This window comes from Passer domesticus, unplaced genomic scaffold (assembly GCF_036417665.1).
Source record: "Passer domesticus isolate bPasDom1 unplaced genomic scaffold, bPasDom1.hap1 HAP1_SCAFFOLD_130, whole genome shotgun sequence".
Classification (NCBI taxonomy): Eukaryota; Metazoa; Chordata; class Aves; order Passeriformes; family Passeridae; genus Passer; species Passer domesticus.
The window spans coordinates 21040-36914 of NW_026989922.1; the positions used below are offsets into that span (position 1 = coordinate 21040).

Here is a 15875-nt window from a genome sequence, read left to right on the forward strand (position 1 = left end):
GCTCCTCCACATCAGGAGGTGCTGAGCTCTCACTGGGGCCCTTCTCAAGTCCCATAGTGGCCAATGCCTTTAATTGCATTTAAACTCAAATGAAGTCCCATTTTTGAATGGGTACCATAACCCTTTTCCTGCTTAGCCAAATTGGTTTTGGGTACTTTCAGGAGCTTTTTCAATGTTGATGACTGCTGGTGGATTAACAGCATAGAGGAAATGAAGTTTCTTCCACCACAGAATAGTAAATGGCTACTACATAACAGTTTGCCTGATCAGGAAACAAGACTGGTCTCCTGAGCATTTCAGGTTTTGATCTTTCAGCCAAATCTGCCATGCAAGGAGCCTGTTGGTAGTCACTTTTTGTCTGTGTTTGGTATAGTTCAGTTCAGAAAATGAGCAGAGAGCAGATTCCAGAGGCAATGTGAGAAAACCCTCGTGTTTTGGATAAATTTCAGTCCCCTGTGTAGCTTTTTTCTGTCTCTATGCCCCTATTTCAGTGCACGTTGTAAGAAGAAATGCTATTAACATTGGGAGGGAAAATGTCATTAAAATGTGGAGATGCTCAAGTGCCGGGGCAAATGCCAGGGCAATGGGTCTGGGTAATTCTCCAAGACACCCTGAGGTTTCTTGGAGGTTTGAAACAGCTCTTTGTTGGAAGCCACAAAAGCATTCTGCCAAAGACACCAGCTAGTCTCTGGTGGTTCTCATCCAGCTGTCAAGTAGCAGCCATCTCTGGTGGGCTGGAGTTTTGAAGTGTGTTCTAATACTGCCCTTTGCTGTGTGCCACGGAGCAAAGGGGAGAGCCAGATTAGACTTTTGGCCCTTGACATCAAAGTTTCAAAAATGGAATCATTGCTTTTATTAGAAATCTCTCAATTGTCTCTCTAGGGTGCATTTCCAAATCTTCTACGTGGGTTTAGACAACTTGTTAATGGAAATAGAAGGCAATTTGACGTTTCATTCATTGTTCATGCAGAAAGAAATTGTGCAATAATTGAGTAAAGGTACAAAGTCTGCCACAGGTACAAGGCTCTGGTTGGAGATATTAGTCCCGAGGGGTTGGTGGTTGTGTTTCAAGGATGATCAGCGGCTTTGCCCATTTCTGGGTCACGGGGCTGTGTGTGCTTTCACTGATCTTGGCCCGAGAGGCTTCCAAGAAGCAAGAGCAGAGGTAGATCCCTGTTTGCATGGAGGCTGGTGGGTAAGCAGCTGTGTCTCTCTCCCGGCAGTGCTTGTGGAATGGGCTCATGCCAGGAGCCCTGAAGCGGTCGAGCGCTACGCCCTGCCCGTGCTCTGGTCCTGCCTGGAGAACAAGGTGCTGCCTGTGCGAAGCGCCAACGTCTGCGCTGTGGTCACCAAGCTGGCCTGTGCCCTATGTGAGGCACTGGGCAGCCAGATCATTAAGTTTGCTGACAGCACACCTCCACACGTGCAGGAAAACCTCAACAGCCTTCTGGGCTGGTAACGGTTTGATGTTCTCCAGAAAGCGGACAAGTTTCTGAGCTGGACACCACGGGACGTGACTTTTCAGCTGTGCCAGAAATGACAAAATACTAAGGAAGGGTGTGGATCTGCCCCCGCTCTGTTATCACCATTGCCCTTCCTAGTCATGACATGGGGGGCCAGAAGCAACAGCAGACTGATGACAAGGTGAAGATGAAGTATGGATCAGCCTCAAGTGAACCCAGACTGAGGAAAAGGTGAAGACTAAGCATGGATCAGCCTGAAGCAACTGCAGACAGAGGACAAGATGAAGACCAAGCATGGATCTGCCTCACACAGAGGTGAGGTGGGAGCTGGGCCACTCTCTGTTGGGGGGAAGGGTCTTGTGGCAGCCCAGAGAGGCTGTGCACATTGGCAGGGAACATTGGCTTGAATTACACAATGGCTGTGCACATTGTGCCCTGCATGTGCCCTGCAATGAGCTGTGCTGCTGGCAGTGCCCTGTGGAGCTGTAGGGCTGCTCAGCTGTGGGGCAGGGAGAGCAGCAGCAGGGTACATGTGCAGCTGAGCCATGGCTGGAGAGCACAGGGCTCTGGGCTCCCTGCTGTCCCAGGGCAGCCCAGAGGCCAGGCTGTTCCTGTGGCAGCTCTGTGGAAGTGGGGCAGGGTTTTCCCCCTGGTCTGCTTCAAGCTGCAGCCAGCAGGAGCATGTTTCCCTGTGCAGCTCTTTAGAAATTTCCAAGGAATTTGTCCCATGAAATACGGAGCTTCAGATGCTTTAGGTTTGCATTCCAGGCTCTGTTAAACTTTGTGTCTCCACAGATACGACTGGCTACAGTCTTTCCAAGAAGTTTTCTCTGGACATTTCTGATATTCCCTTACCAAGAAAGTCCTTGCCTCCAGTCCAGAAATGCTCTTTCTTCCAAGATCAGGAAGAAGCTGCCAACTGTCCAAAGAATGTTTCAAGAATAGGATTTAGGCTTTAGGATTATCAAGAATAGGATTCATTAAGAATAGGATTCATCAAGAAAAGTATTCATCAACAATAGGATTCATCAAGAATAGGATTCATCAACTATAGGATTCATCAACAATAGGAGTTAGGATTTTGGAATAGGTTTAGGCTTCATAGTTGCAGATGTATCTATGTTCTGATAGTTTTGAATAAATGTGTTTGATTGTATATTTAAATTTTGATGACATATTTTAATTGTATATATTTTATTTTGATGATTTAAAACAACCTAAATGAATCAATTAAATTTAAATAAACCAAAAGAAGAATGTGACACCAGGATCTCCTGGAGATTATGGGAGTGCAGTGTCTCACCACATCCTTTCTTCACTGGGCCTCTCTTCTTCCTCTTTTGCCATGTTTTCTTTGTGTCACTTGTGCTGCTGTTTTTAACTTGTCATGACAACAGGGCCACACATTGACATGTTTGGGGGACAATGGATCCAAAAGATCCTGTATGGTCAAAAGTTTTCTACCTAGATGAGTTCTGTGCTCACCAAAGGCCTGAGCAAAGAAACAAAGAGAAGTGTGCCCAAATGCCAAAGCTTTGCTCCTTTGCAATCTTGCACAGAGCTGGCTCACAGGTGTCTTCAATCACAATTTCATAGGTAAGAAGAGGTCGTGTATTTCACTGGGAAACGATGCACTGCTTTGGAAAAGTCATCTGTATATAGATTTACCCAGGCCAGCAGTCCAACTTTGTTGTTTGCAACTTGTTTGCAGAAGGATGAGTGGACTGGGAGGCCAATAACGAGTGACAAGGTTTCCTCAAACCTAAAGTGCAGCCTGTGTACCATTCAGCCCAGAGCTGAGGGATCATTTGTTCCCATGGACCACTGCCTGCCAGGGTAATGAATTCCTGCATAGCTGGAACAAGCAATTCAGGATTCTGCTCCAGAATTGCTTGGTGGGCTGCATAATCATTGACAATACTCCCTATCCAGAAATTCTTTTGCAATTTCCTTTCATAGTCTTTTGAAACTTTTAAAGTTCACATTTCAATTTGCTTTGCCTTAAGGGAAAACACTTCCTGGGCCCAATGCATACTGCAAGCTTTTGACAGCAAAGTCCTCATGGTTGCCAGCTTCTGATGTTACAGAAGGAACTGCGTGTGAATGCGTTAATTAGGTTTTCTGATGGGAAAACTCTATATCACGTGGCTGCATGTGTTTGCTTAGCTATGAGTCTAGTCCTGGCCTAGTAAAGCCCAGGCAGGGTGGCATGTTGCAGGGAAAACAAGTCCGTGTGCTTATGGGGTTGCCATCAGCGGCAGAGTGAACGTGTGCTTTGGGGCTTTCTCTGGAGACACAATTAGGGATCTGCTCCATGCCACAATATTCTCTTAGATCTTTCTAAAATATTCTAAAAAGGGCAGTGAAACTTCACATCTCCTTGCACAGCCACTGTTTGAATAGGGGCATTCTTGTCCCTCCTCAAAGCCATTGCTGTTGCAGCCCTGAAACATGAACATCCACAAACAGGAACAATGCAAGGACCTCCAGCTGCTACTTCAGAGCACTGGGAAGTGCAGACCTGGGTATTACTAATGTGAACACTTAATTAGCATTTCATTCTCCTTCATGATATCCAGATCTCAGGGCTTTTAGTTTCACCAGCCGCTGTACTGGCTCTAGGGAAGAACAGTAAATGGGAAACAGCGACTGCCAGCCTTGCAGGGGTGGGGGGGAAAACCTGGAGTGTCTGTGTCAAAAGATGAATGGGAAGAGTGTAAATGCCAAAGCCAAAGCTTTGTTAGGATAGCAGGATCAGTTCTTTACTGCATGCTTGCATGAAGGTCATTTGGGACTTCCTTTTTGTATCTCATGCAAAAAAGGAGGTCTTAATAATACCATGCTACTTAAACCCACATTGTGATGTAGCTCTGTAGTGGTTCACAATGAAGCAGATTGCATGCTTTGTCACTGCCAGCCCTGGTGATCCTGTGAGGACTGTAGTGTATGCCGTGCCTGTTTTACATCCAAGCAAAGCTTGATTTTGCTTATTAGTGTAGAATAAATACAAGAATAGTAAAATGGACAACTAAACTGGCCACTTTGGAGGATATGCTCATGGTTTCACACATCACTCCTGTACCTCATGCTCTAGAGGCTTGCACTCATCATGAAATATTTTAACAGAAAAACTCAGATCCCATGTTACATTTGAATAAAATTGCATCAGATCATCAAGAATTCTGCAGGCAGGAACAAGACAAAAGCCTTCTGACTCTCGCTTTAAGCTGTCCTGGATTTCTGCAGCTCTTTCTGAAAGCTGCTGTAGGCAGAGTGTTTGGAGTTGTTTTATGGGCTTTATGAAAGATATGTGGAACAGTCTGCAGGGCTGTCCTGGCAGAAAACTGTTTGTCCAAGCCCAGGGACATCGTGCTGGCAGAAGTGGAACGGTCCCACTCCCAGCCCAAGAGTGTGAGCTGTGCCACACTGGGCAGAAAAGACACGAGGGGCTCCAGCCCAGCTGATTCCCCTGCCGTGACCACTCCATAGAGCTCTGCCATTGGGAGAAAGTGCCAGATGCCAGACGAGCCACCAAACTTTCATCTCCTGCTGGAACTGCTCCCTGACAGCTCCTGTTCTTCCTGAGGGAGAACCCGGAGCCATCTTGTGACGCGTGTCCTGGGGGGATTGTCCTCCGGCATTTTGGGCCTTTGTTCCAGAGGGGGGACAGTGAGGTCTGACAGTTTGGTATCTAGAAGTCACTGGCCTTTTTTCTTTAGTTTTCATTTCCTGTTGCTGGAAGGGGATTGTTGGAACAGTTTAGAGGACACAACTTATTGTTTTAAGTTGTCTCAAACTGCATGGGATAGATGGCTTCACACAGGAACATCCGCAATGCTGCTGAGGGGAAGGCACAGAGGGAGACAAATCCAGTCTTTCTGAGGCAAATTCCTTGACACCAAACCAGCCTGAGTCATCAAACAGTGCACCTGATGTTTCGAGACATGGGCCAAAGGGGAACCCTTGCAGTGTTTTTGGTCCAGGCCGGGCTATGCTCAAGGCAAAGGTGTGTCAGTGCACTTGGCTCCTCGTCTCCTCCTTGTGTCCAGCACAAACAGGAGCCCAGAGCTCCTGTAGAAACCATCGCACCAGCCAGTGGGAGCAAACTTTTGTCCAGTGCTCACACAGAGCTGTGGGGTCCAGCACTGCACCTCACTGGGATGAGGAACTGTTCCAGCCCTCTTGGGAGGAGCTAAAAGGGGGTTTGGCCTTCAGATCAGCTCCTTCCCTGCTCTGGATTTGGTGCCCTGGTTGAGCTGCTGCTTGTGGCAACACTTGTTTCCCAGCTGCCAGCCCTGCTCTGCTGGCCAGCAGCCATTGCAGGAGCTTGTGCTAGTGACACTGAACCTTTCCGATCTTCCTCAGGAAAGCTCAGGGCAGAACTTGTCAAAAGAGCATTGCCTGGGCGATGCCTTTGATATTAAATCTTTCCTCTGTTCTCTGTGCCACACACAGTAAATATTTGAGGAAGCAAGTTTGCTGCTCCAGAAATTCCTTAAATCAGTCAGTTAAACGGTAAGAGAACACGATTTGGGATGTGTAATCTCACTTTAATTCATTGTGCAGAAAGCTACAGTGAGCTGTGTGTCTAACCTAAATGACCTTGCCACCAAGAACTTAGAAAAGTGGGAGAGATGGAATCAGGTGCACAAGGATCTGCATTGTGATTCTCCCACAGGCCTGAGGACACAGCCCACTTCCACTGGGCCATGGCTTTTTACCCTACATCAAAACTTTGTGCTTCAGGTTGTGGTGGTGAATGCCCCCGGCCTTGTGCGGCCACATGGTGGCCTGAGAAAAGCTTGTGAGGCCTGGGCCTTGCTGAACAGCCCCTGGGCCCAGCTCCTCCTGAGCTTGTCAGAGACACTGAGCGCTCCCAGGAGCTTGTGCTGCCTGACGAGCTCCTGGGGTGTCCTGTGAACAGCCTTGGAAACCACTTTTCTTGCCTCAGTGGCACAACATCCTTCTTCTCCCACTTTCAAAGACAGGCTGCTGACCCACAGTGTGGCCATGATGAAGCATTAACAAAACACCCAATATATAGAGACCTATCTTGCAAAGTTGCCTTAGCCAAGGTGCAAAGCTCCATTCTTGGAACAGATCATCCAACCAGGATTCACCATCCTCTTTAATTTGGGCTGTCAAATATTTCAGTTTTTGTACGCTTTTGTGAATGGATTCCGAATGATCAGACAGGTTCATACAACACAGTCCTTCAAATTCCTCACAACCATGTCCATGTGCCAGTAAAAGAAAGTCAATTGCTGCTCTGTTTTGAAGGGTAGCATGTCCAACACTATCAACATCGGTCAGCATATCACTAATGGCAGAGGATGTGGCATTAGTTTGCTTGCTCAGCCAACACCCAACTGGATCTAATTGTTTCAAAGCCACTGCTGAAGTCAATTGGGGTAAAAATATACTTGCTGAAACCCTTCTTGCAGCTTTCCAAGGCATGAAATCACTCTGACAGTTCTCATCGTAATGATGAGCAGATCTTGTTTTCCTTTGTTTCCTTTTCATGACCGCTTTAGCTGAGGGTGCGATTACAGTGAGCATCCCAATGCCACAAGGGTCACCTTCAAGGTGTGCTGGAATGCCTTGCCAAGCCCTGTCTCCACAAATGAACCAATATCCCTTAGGCAATTGCCGTAGATGTAGGTCAGCCTCAGGAAACACATCCCAACTGTTTGAAGAATTACACCAAAACCTCAAATTTCTATATGCAAAGTAATGGGGAGTAACATTGAAATTTGGAGGATCACCTTTTCGCCAAGCACTAGCTATGAAGGTAAAGCAAAAATCTATTGTTAAAGAACCAAGGATTTCCAATTCTTGGGGTTCAGAAGCTGACCTCGGAAGTTTTTTGGCCCAAAGGTTCCAATTCAGTGTGGGATTGTTTCCATTGTCAATTTCACCTGGCTTACCATTGGATTGTTTTTTGACTAAAGGCAACTCTTTTACTGGCACACCAACCAGACAGGTTGAGAAAGGTTTTTCTGGTTCCGAATTAGACAACCGTATGGTATCTGAGCCGGCTGCCTTGGCTAAGGTCACCCAAACATTTGGTTTTGGTTGTTCCACAGGCAAATCTGCACGACAAAAAAGAATTAAAACCCACCAATACCAACATACAACTTGCATTTGCTTCATCTTATCCATGAGCTAAATTTTGGCAGAATCCTTACATATATATCAATTTCTAAAATTTTGCTTTCAACAAAAACAAAAACCCAAACTTTTGCCAAAAGTCAGCTCTACAAAACAAACATTTGACATACAATTGACACACTTATAAATAACATTAACACAAAGCCAGAATTTGCAGGTTCCACCGATGAACAAGGAACGTCAGGCGTGACCAGGGATCTCTGTGCTCGGCTCACATCTGCGTACTTGCTTCCTCGGTTCTGGACTTGTCAACACGTTCTGGGGTGCGATATGGTTTGACATTTTTGGCTGGGACCCACCTAATTCCAGCACCTGTAGAGACAGAAGCATACCCTTTGCCCCAGGTTATTAATTGGAAAAGACCTTCAATTTGTCCAGACTCAGGGTTTCTAATTAAAACAGGTGGATTTTCTTTCAGTTTCGCCTGCGTGTTATTTGAAAAATGCCTAAAAATTGATGGATCAGGTTCTGCAAAACGAACTGTTTAGGAAATTAAAAACATACAAAGCTTTGTTCAGTCTCATCTGTGGTGTGACCTCTGCTCCCCCTCTCTGTTGATCTAAAATGCGTTTTAATGTTTGATGTGCTCTTTCAATAATTGCTTGGCTTGTGGGAGAGTGAGGAATACCACAAACTTTGATGTGATCTTTTGTTTGAGCGAGTGTGGCAGTTGCAGGCTCCTTTATTCCTGTTTTTGGACTTGACTTAACTTTTAGTTCAGGGAGATTAAGACTCAGGCAATATAGATGGGGGTATTTCCTGCTGGATTTCTCAAGTGATGGAATGTAGGAAGGCCTTCCAGGTGGAAAGAAGTGACAGAGTGCCTGTCTCAGATGAAGAAAGCGAGGCACTGCAAGAAACCAGCATGCCAGGGAACTGCTGTCCTGGGCTCACGAGTCCGACTGACGGTGGTCCTGCAGGCCTTTGCCCATGCCTGCTCCAGCTGGGCCATCTGCAGCCAAAGCTGGAGGTGTGAGTGCAGCAAAGCTGCTGTCCAAGGAACGCAGCACAGCTGCTGTTGAGGCTGACTGTTGCCTGCAGTGTGTGGGGAGGATATTGCCGGCAGCAATTGCCAGAGAGATGCTTGAAGGCATCTCTGGACAGTGGGCTTTTGGGGGGGGTCCTTCTACTTCTTGCTCAGGCGGTAAAGAGTGTCCCAAGACAATGCTCTTCCCTTTGAAGTGATGAAGAGGAAGCACTGAGATCCTCAGCCTTGTTCCTCTCCTCTGCTCTCCACAGCAGCTCCAGCTGTGCCTGTGCGCTGTCTCTCATGGGCCTGTCTGAGATAGCAGCAGCTCTGAGATAGCCACCTCCTGAGAGGGCAGCCCAAGGCTCTGTTCAGAAGAGAGCTGTGCCTCTAGCCTTGAAGCAAGCCTGACAAACTCTTCTCATATAGACACCCACACTTGCAGCCTTCCAGATGCACAACTGAGAGCTGTGGGACATATGCATGCTCATGCCCTGCAGTGCCCTTTCTGAAATGCCTCGGCTGCTTCTGAGGGAGCTGACATGCCACTGAAGCAGCAAAAGAGCTCTGGATTCAAAGGGGTCCAGCAAAAAGCGTGCCTGGCATTTGCCTTGTGTGTTGCTCTGTCCAGTGGCCAGTGCCTTGGTTTGCCACCTCATCCCTGCTCTCTGCCACTGGGGCCGGGAGGGGCGGGCCCGGGGCTGTGGGGCTGTGCCGGCCCCGCTTCCCGGGCCGCAGCTCCAGCTGCCGCCGCTGCCTGGGAGCGGCCCCGCTCCGGCGCGAGGGCCGAGGCGCCGGTGCCGGGCCCCATTGGCCGCTGTCGTGCCGCCGCAGGAGAGCTCCCCGCCGTGTCCCGGCTGCAGAGAGCGGCTGCCGGGGCGGTTGGCCTGGGAGTCTGAAGCGAGCATGGCCCAGGGAGCGGAGCCGAGAAATAGAGACCCAAGAGACAGGGGCAGGAAGCAGAACGGAGAGACAAGGGGAGCAAAAGAGGGCCAGGGAACGGGGCCGGAGCTGCGGGAAGGGGCAGCAGGGACAGAGGAAGAGACGCAGAATGAGCAGGAGGGAGCAGGAGAGAGCGAACGCTGGGCTGGGGCGGGATGGAGACTGTTGAAGAAGCTTTGGAGGGACAACAAAATAGAGAGCAAGTGGCAAAGAACAGGGCTATAGCGGGCAAGCAAGGGACGGGCAAGTGGCTAGAGCAACACACAAGGAGAAGCCCAGGGGCAGTTTTTGTATGCACTCCAGTAAAGCCCGAGGTGTTTTCCTGCTGCAGTGGTCGCTGCCAGCCAGCGGCAGCAGCTGGGGCTGAGGCCCGGCAAGCGGGGCCGGCACAGCCCCGCAGCCCCGTGCCCGCCCCTCAGGGCCCCGTGCGCAATGGCGGCAGCAGGGGACGAGGAGGCCGCGGGCTGCGGGCAGCGCTGCCGCCCCGCCGGGCCACACGCCGCGGGCGGCTTCAGCAGCAGCACAGGAGCTCTGGGGACACTGGTGCCACAGCTGGTGACAGGCCGCCAAGCAGCACGGTGGCGCGGAGCGCGGTAAGGGAGAGCCTGGGCGTGTGGCCCCTCAAGGAACAAAGGAGGGCCGTGTTCATTGGTGCCTCCCCTGGGGCAGGAATGGAGGGCCCGAGATGGCGCTCAGAGCCAAGGCCGAGGCAGCTGGGCAGCCTGCCTGGGTCCTGCGTAGGAAGGAGATGTCACCAAGACACCCTCCAGCCTGCTCTGGCCCTCTGCTCATCACGGGCTGCGGCCTTCACAGTGGGCAGTGATGTGTGCTTGATTCCAGAGGATGCCATGGGCTGAGTTTCTGCAGCTTGTCAGCTGCATAGGACTCTTACGAGCCTTGGAGAGAGACCCGAGGGGTGGAAATCTGTCAGTGCCTCTTTGCTTGCAGCTGGAAACACCTGGGGCTTAAGTGGTGCTTCAGGGACAAGTGTACCAAAGGTGCTCTAGAAGGCTGTCCAAGAGCTTCTGAGCGGAGGTTGCCTGGCACACATAAGTCATGCATATTTATTTGTCAGAAGAGCTGCTTGGCTAAAAGGCCAGCAGTGTTACCTGATATCTGCAGCAACCAAGACATTTGTGTGTGTCCCGTGGCGGTGCCTGATGGTGTCCGTGGACAAGGCAGAGGGAGCTCAGGGGCTCTGGATGACTGCTTGAGGGATCTGGGGCGCATGTGGTATTTTCTTCCGCCACGTGCAGTGAGCCAGACCCAGGAAGGCTCTAGAGGTGAATGGCCGGCAGCCTGGTGTTCCCAGCAACAGTGTGGGAGTTTGAGCGTGGGTTACTCTACAGGACAGCAGGCCTGATGGTGGCACATGGGCTACATCTGCCTCAAAGGGAAAAAGGCTCTCGGCTCCAGAGTTAGCAGGGCTCCTTGAGAGAGCTTTAAGTAGCATTGGAAGTGGAAAGGGGAGTAAAGCAGGCTGACGGGGGAGATGCGTCAGCACTGCACAGCCATGTTTGCGTGACAGTGCAGGATGGAAGCAGTGCTGCCATCAAAGGTCATGAAAGTGTAGCAGAAGTCATGGGAAAAGCAGGTTTTTGCCACAATTCTTGCAGACAAAAATACTACCAAAGAAACACTCTTGAATTTGGGCTTTTTACAGCAGCCTTCATCCAGGTTTTCTTCTAGGGAATTTCTGAGGAATAAGACATGAGTGCCTCTGCATTCCCATGCACAATGCTGCCTCCAAAATACTCCAGCCCTTCTCCATTTGGCTCCTTCCATTCCTGTGCAGAAGAAGGAAATTCAGTAGAGGGGAGGTGCAGGAATTCACAGGCAACGTGGGCGTACATTGGGGCCTTCACAGCCATCACTTTGTTATGAGGTCACAGAGCTCTGTTTGATGTCACGTTCCAGAGCCCCACTGTGTTCTTCAGTGCTCGCTCTGGGCAACACTGCAGCAGCAGCAGCAGCAGCAGCAGCAGCAGCAGCAGCAGCAGCAGTAGCAGAGTGTTTCTAGCAGGGGGGATCATGGTCCTGAGCCGCTACCTCCTGCTGCTCTTTCTCGTGGCCCTGCCAGCCCAGAATGCCCAGAGTGCTCCAGCAGCTGGGCAGGGAGCAGGTAGGCAGGCAGGGGCCAGCACACAGCCCTGGCTGGCAGCAGCGGGGCCGGGAGCAGGGATGGCTGAGCCAGGAAGGCACCACGGGGCAGGCAGAGGGGCAGAGGCTCCAGGGGAGGAGTGAGGGGCTGCAGCTGCTTTCGGGTGCAGCATGGAGAGAGCTTCCTAAGGAGCAAGGATGTGGGGAGGGTCGGGTCAGGCCCGGAAGCTCAGCACCAGTTCTCCATCACTCAGCAGTGGCTGTCCGTCCCTCCGCTCTGGTTGTCCAGCCTTCTGGCCCGGCTCCAGCGCTGACCCGCACACAGATCGTGTGGGCATGCCACGGCTTTTCCCTTCATGTGGGAGCTGCCAGCTCAGTTTCCCAAGGGCAGCCAGACCCCCCTGCAGCTGTGAGGATGCAGACCTGCCTGAGCGTGCCCTAGCAGTGCCTCCCACATCCAGGCCTTGAGGTGTGCCCATCAGGGCAGTGCACGTGATGGTAACTTCTTGTGGGTGTTTGCTTGTAGTTGTGGACACAGAGAGTGCTCTTTCAGCCCCTGAGCGAGGGGCAGATACCGTGCTGACTCCGAGCTGGTACCTCAAGCGTGAGTAGTCAGTCTGTCCTGCCTTCACAAAAAGGAGCGCCCCTTTTCCCTATTTTATTCACGAGAAAAATACCGTCATAGGTTAACGTGCTTTTGTAAATCTAACAATAGGGATGAACGATGACAAGGTTCCTGAAGAGTTTCCTGAAGGATTGCCAGATGTTCCAGAGGAGCTCCTGGCAGCCTTGCATGAAGCCCCATCTGGTTAGTATATCCCACTCTGTTAACCCTGGCAGCCGGGAAGCTGAGCTTTTGCTTCCTGTAGGCATGTGCTGTATCCTGGACAGGCAGAAGCACTCAGTCAGAGTCTTGCTGCAGGCCCACTCCATTTCACAGCTCCTGCAGGGAGCCCTAGAGATGGTCCAGCACAGCCTCTGCTCGCAGCTGTGCTTCCAGATGACTGCCAGGGGCTTCTCCAGCTGCTGCTGCAGTTGTAGCATTCCTGGCCAGGGCTGCTCTGTGCAGACATTGGCATCCAGATGTTGGGCAAAGGCCAGTGCTGAATTTGGGTTCGCCACATGCTCAGCACAGCATGGAGGCAGCAATGACATCAGAGCAAGCCTTGGCTGCCCCTTGCAAAGCTCAGGCTCAGGGACGGCTTGAAGCTGGAGTCCAAGGGTGAGGGGGAACCTGAAGGTACTCCTTCTGTGGGTCATTTGGTTGATTAAGTCTTGGCTGCTTTGGCTCTGCACTTCTTGTTGCACTGCAGAAAATCCAGCTGTCGATTCCTCCTGTCTTGGGGGGGACAGCGGCCTCGTCAGCGCTGCTTGCCGCAATGCCCAGGCCATGGTACCGTGCTTGTGCTGAGGGGCAGTGGCTTCTGGTTCATGTGTGCAATGTTTTTTTTTTCTGAAGAGACAGATTCTGAGACTGTGCCGGAGACCTTAGCAGTGGAAGAAAGTGACACTGTGCCAGGCTCACATGAAAAAAGAGAACCAATAGAGGACACCAGGACACTTGCTGAGCCTGAGGAATATTCAGGTGAGTGCTTGCTAGATGCTGTCTTGGGCAAAGAGCAGCATTTCTGCTGTATCCCTGCAGTGCTCTGCATGGGTGAATTGCAGGTGCCCAGCACGCAGCCCGGGCCTGCAGCCCGGAGGAGTAGATGGGGCAGTGCTGCTCCCTGGCACACCTTGGGCTCTTGTGCATGAGAGCTTGATGGGATCCCTCTTGGTCCCTGATGCTAAGACACCAGAGCCAGAGGAAGCCATCTCTGAAGACAGCATCAGATGTCAGTTCTGATCCACTAGCAGTGCCAGTCCTTGGGCATCTGAAGCACACTGTGGGGTTATGCCTAGTGCAGAGCACAGACGCTGACTCTTGCATTGTCTCTGCTCCTGCCAGGGTCATCCGCTGGGCAAAAAGCCGAGACTGCTGGACACCGTGACCCGAGCAAGTACTACATCCTAGTAGGGACAGTAGCAGCCTCAGCTTTGCTTCTGCTTGGGGCAGTGTCTGGCTATCTAGTCATGCATCAGCTGCTGAAGAGAGACAGGTGAGTTATGAATTGCTGCCATTGGCAAGGAAGTCTTTGCAGCATGCAGGAGCGCCCAGGCGGCTCCTAGCAGGGCTCTGAGGAAACTGTGCTCCAAATTCCTATCTGTGAGGAGTCTTCTTGGAAATCTGTTTCTACAGGAGGAGCCAGGAGGACAAAGAGGCAACAGGACAGGACTGGGACTCTTCCTGGGAAAGCTGTGGTCAGCCTAGAGGTGAAGCAGAGTCAGGAGAAGGAGCGGGAAGCGGCGAGAGAGCCCAAGGCAACGGGTTCAGGGACAGCTGCCGCCTGTTTCCTGAGCTCTTTGCAGCAGAGCTCGCCCAGCTGTACAAGAACATGAGCGCAGACCAGTCACCTCTGCCCACCTGCTCCTTCTGTGCTCTGGCTGACAACGCCTCTTCACGGGACCACTGGATTTCCCTGGAGTCACCTCAGCCCACAGCATCCTCTTGGCCCTCCTACCAATACCTGCAGGACTACCATCTCTTAGAGGATGATGATTAGTGATAGTGATAGATGATTAGTGATAGTGATAGCCATAAATAGTGATAGTGGTAGTGATTCTTTTAGTGCTAGTGATAGGGACACTTGATATTAGAGGGTGGTGGTTGTTTTAATGATAGTGATAGTTAATATTAGAGGATAGTGATGGTTTTAATGATAGCGTTAGTTAATATTAGGGGATAGTGATTGTTTCAATGATAGCGTTACTTGATATTAGAGGAGGGTGATTGTATTAGTGATAGTGATAGTCATAAATAGTGATAGTGGTAGTGATTCTTTTAGTGCTAGTGATAGGGATACTTGATATTAGAGGGTGGTGGTTGTTTTAATGATAGCGATAGTTAATATTAGAGGATAGTGATGGTTTTAATGATAGCGTTATTTGATATTAGAGGATAGTGATTGTATTTAGCGATAGTGATAGTTAATATTGGAGGATGGTGATTGTTTTTGTGATAGTGGTACATTTAGTGGTAGTGATACTTGGTATTAGCAGACAATGATTGTTTTCTTGATCTTGATAAATAAATATTTTTCCAAAAGCAGTAAGTTCTTGCCTGCTGCGGCTGTTTCTGTTGGGGTAGAATGCACAGAGCTGGGAGCAGGGCTGGGGCTGTGACAGGAGCTCTGAGAAACTTGCACTGCAGTGCAGGAGCTGCTTGTGCCACCTCAGCCTGCTTTCCCAGCAGTGGCCGTTCACAAAGCTTTCCTGCACCAGCACGGGGACACGCTGGCTAGCAGCGACATGCAGAAACTTCTCTGGGAGCTCATTTGGGATGCTGCCCTGAATCAGGAAGGTCTGGGCAGAGAGGGAAAGATGTTCTGCGAGGGATGGCTGTCCAGCAGTGAGCACATCAAGGAGACCCGAGGTGGTGACTTAGGTCGTGGCAGTCCCTCCCTGAAGAGCTTCAAGAGAGGAGCATCAAGGAGCGGAGAGCTGGAGCCGGGCTGTGTGAGAGGGGAAGGAATGTCCTATCAATCACAGGAGCCTTCTTAAAAATTAGATGGATAACAGCGACTATAATTATAATAAAAATTACAGTCTTGTCGCACGCAGTATGGGAAAAAAGCCCAGAGCTGGAATGCAACAGAGAACTTTTGTGGAGGATTTTGTGAACAGCTAGCTAGTTGACAAAGGTCACACTGATATAATAGCGTTAGTTAAGCAAGAAGGAGATGGGTATAGGAGTCAGCAGTCAGTGTCCAAATCTGGCAAGGGCACTGTGCCCTTGGTGCAACATCAGGATGGGGGAGAGGATCGTTAGTTAGAAATATGAAGAAAAGATGTGGACAGCTGCAACATAGTAGCCACAAGAATGCTAAGGTAGGCGTAGTTAGCTGATAAGTAACTAACCAAAAATGAGCTCGACTTTTGCAATATGTATTGGCCTCATTAGCACCAATATAAATGTATGTGCCTATCAATAAAGTTTTGAGATTTGCTGATCACTCATATTGAGTGCCGCATTTCTTCCGCCGATTACCACAGGCCTCAATCCACTACTTTTATCCCAGCAAGTACAGTGAGACAAGAGGACCCCTTTAGATCCAATGCACTGAATTCAGCAAAGCCTCCCCAGCCACTCCCAGCTGAGATGTTCAGGAATCAAAGGAGGAAGCTCCACCATG

At 50.2% G+C, this 15875-nt stretch overlaps 1 protein-coding gene and 1 long non-coding RNA gene across 2 annotated transcripts; both read left to right on the plus strand.

Annotated features, from left to right (window-relative positions):
• The first annotated feature begins 1272 nt into the window (after nucleotides 1-1272).
• LOC135291833 (uncharacterized) lies at nucleotides 1273-2627 on the plus strand. The gene is made up of 2 exons (XR_010354512.1): nucleotides 1273-1778; nucleotides 2259-2627. It is a non-coding gene; the product is annotated as an uncharacterized LOC135291833 (long non-coding RNA).
• A 7627-nt stretch (nucleotides 2628-10254) lies between these two features.
• LOC135291838 (uncharacterized) lies at nucleotides 10255-14795 on the plus strand. The gene is made up of 6 exons (XM_064406091.1): nucleotides 10255-11665; nucleotides 12170-12247; nucleotides 12359-12451; nucleotides 13103-13228; nucleotides 13592-13742; nucleotides 13883-14795. Exons 1-6 carry the CDS (start codon nucleotides 11575-11577, stop codon nucleotides 14244-14246), a joined length of 903 nt encoding a protein of 300 aa, XP_064262161.1. The 5' UTR covers nucleotides 10255-11574; the 3' UTR covers nucleotides 14247-14795.
• The last annotated feature ends 1080 nt before the right edge of the window (nucleotides 14796-15875 follow it).

Bases quoted from the DNA above. Each gene is read 5' to 3' on its own strand.
- LOC135291838 (XM_064406091.1), top strand. From the start codon at position 11,575: ATGGTCCTGAGCCGCTACCTCCTGCTGCTCTTTCTCGTGGCCCTGCCA. The intron at 11,666-12,169 runs GTAGGCAGGCAG...GTTTGCTTGTAG, and splicing joins AGCAGCTGGGCAGGGAGCAG to TTGTGGACACAGAGAGTGCT. The intron at 12,248-12,358 runs GTGAGTAGTCAG...ATCTAACAATAG, and splicing joins TCCGAGCTGGTACCTCAAGC to GGATGAACGATGACAAGGTT.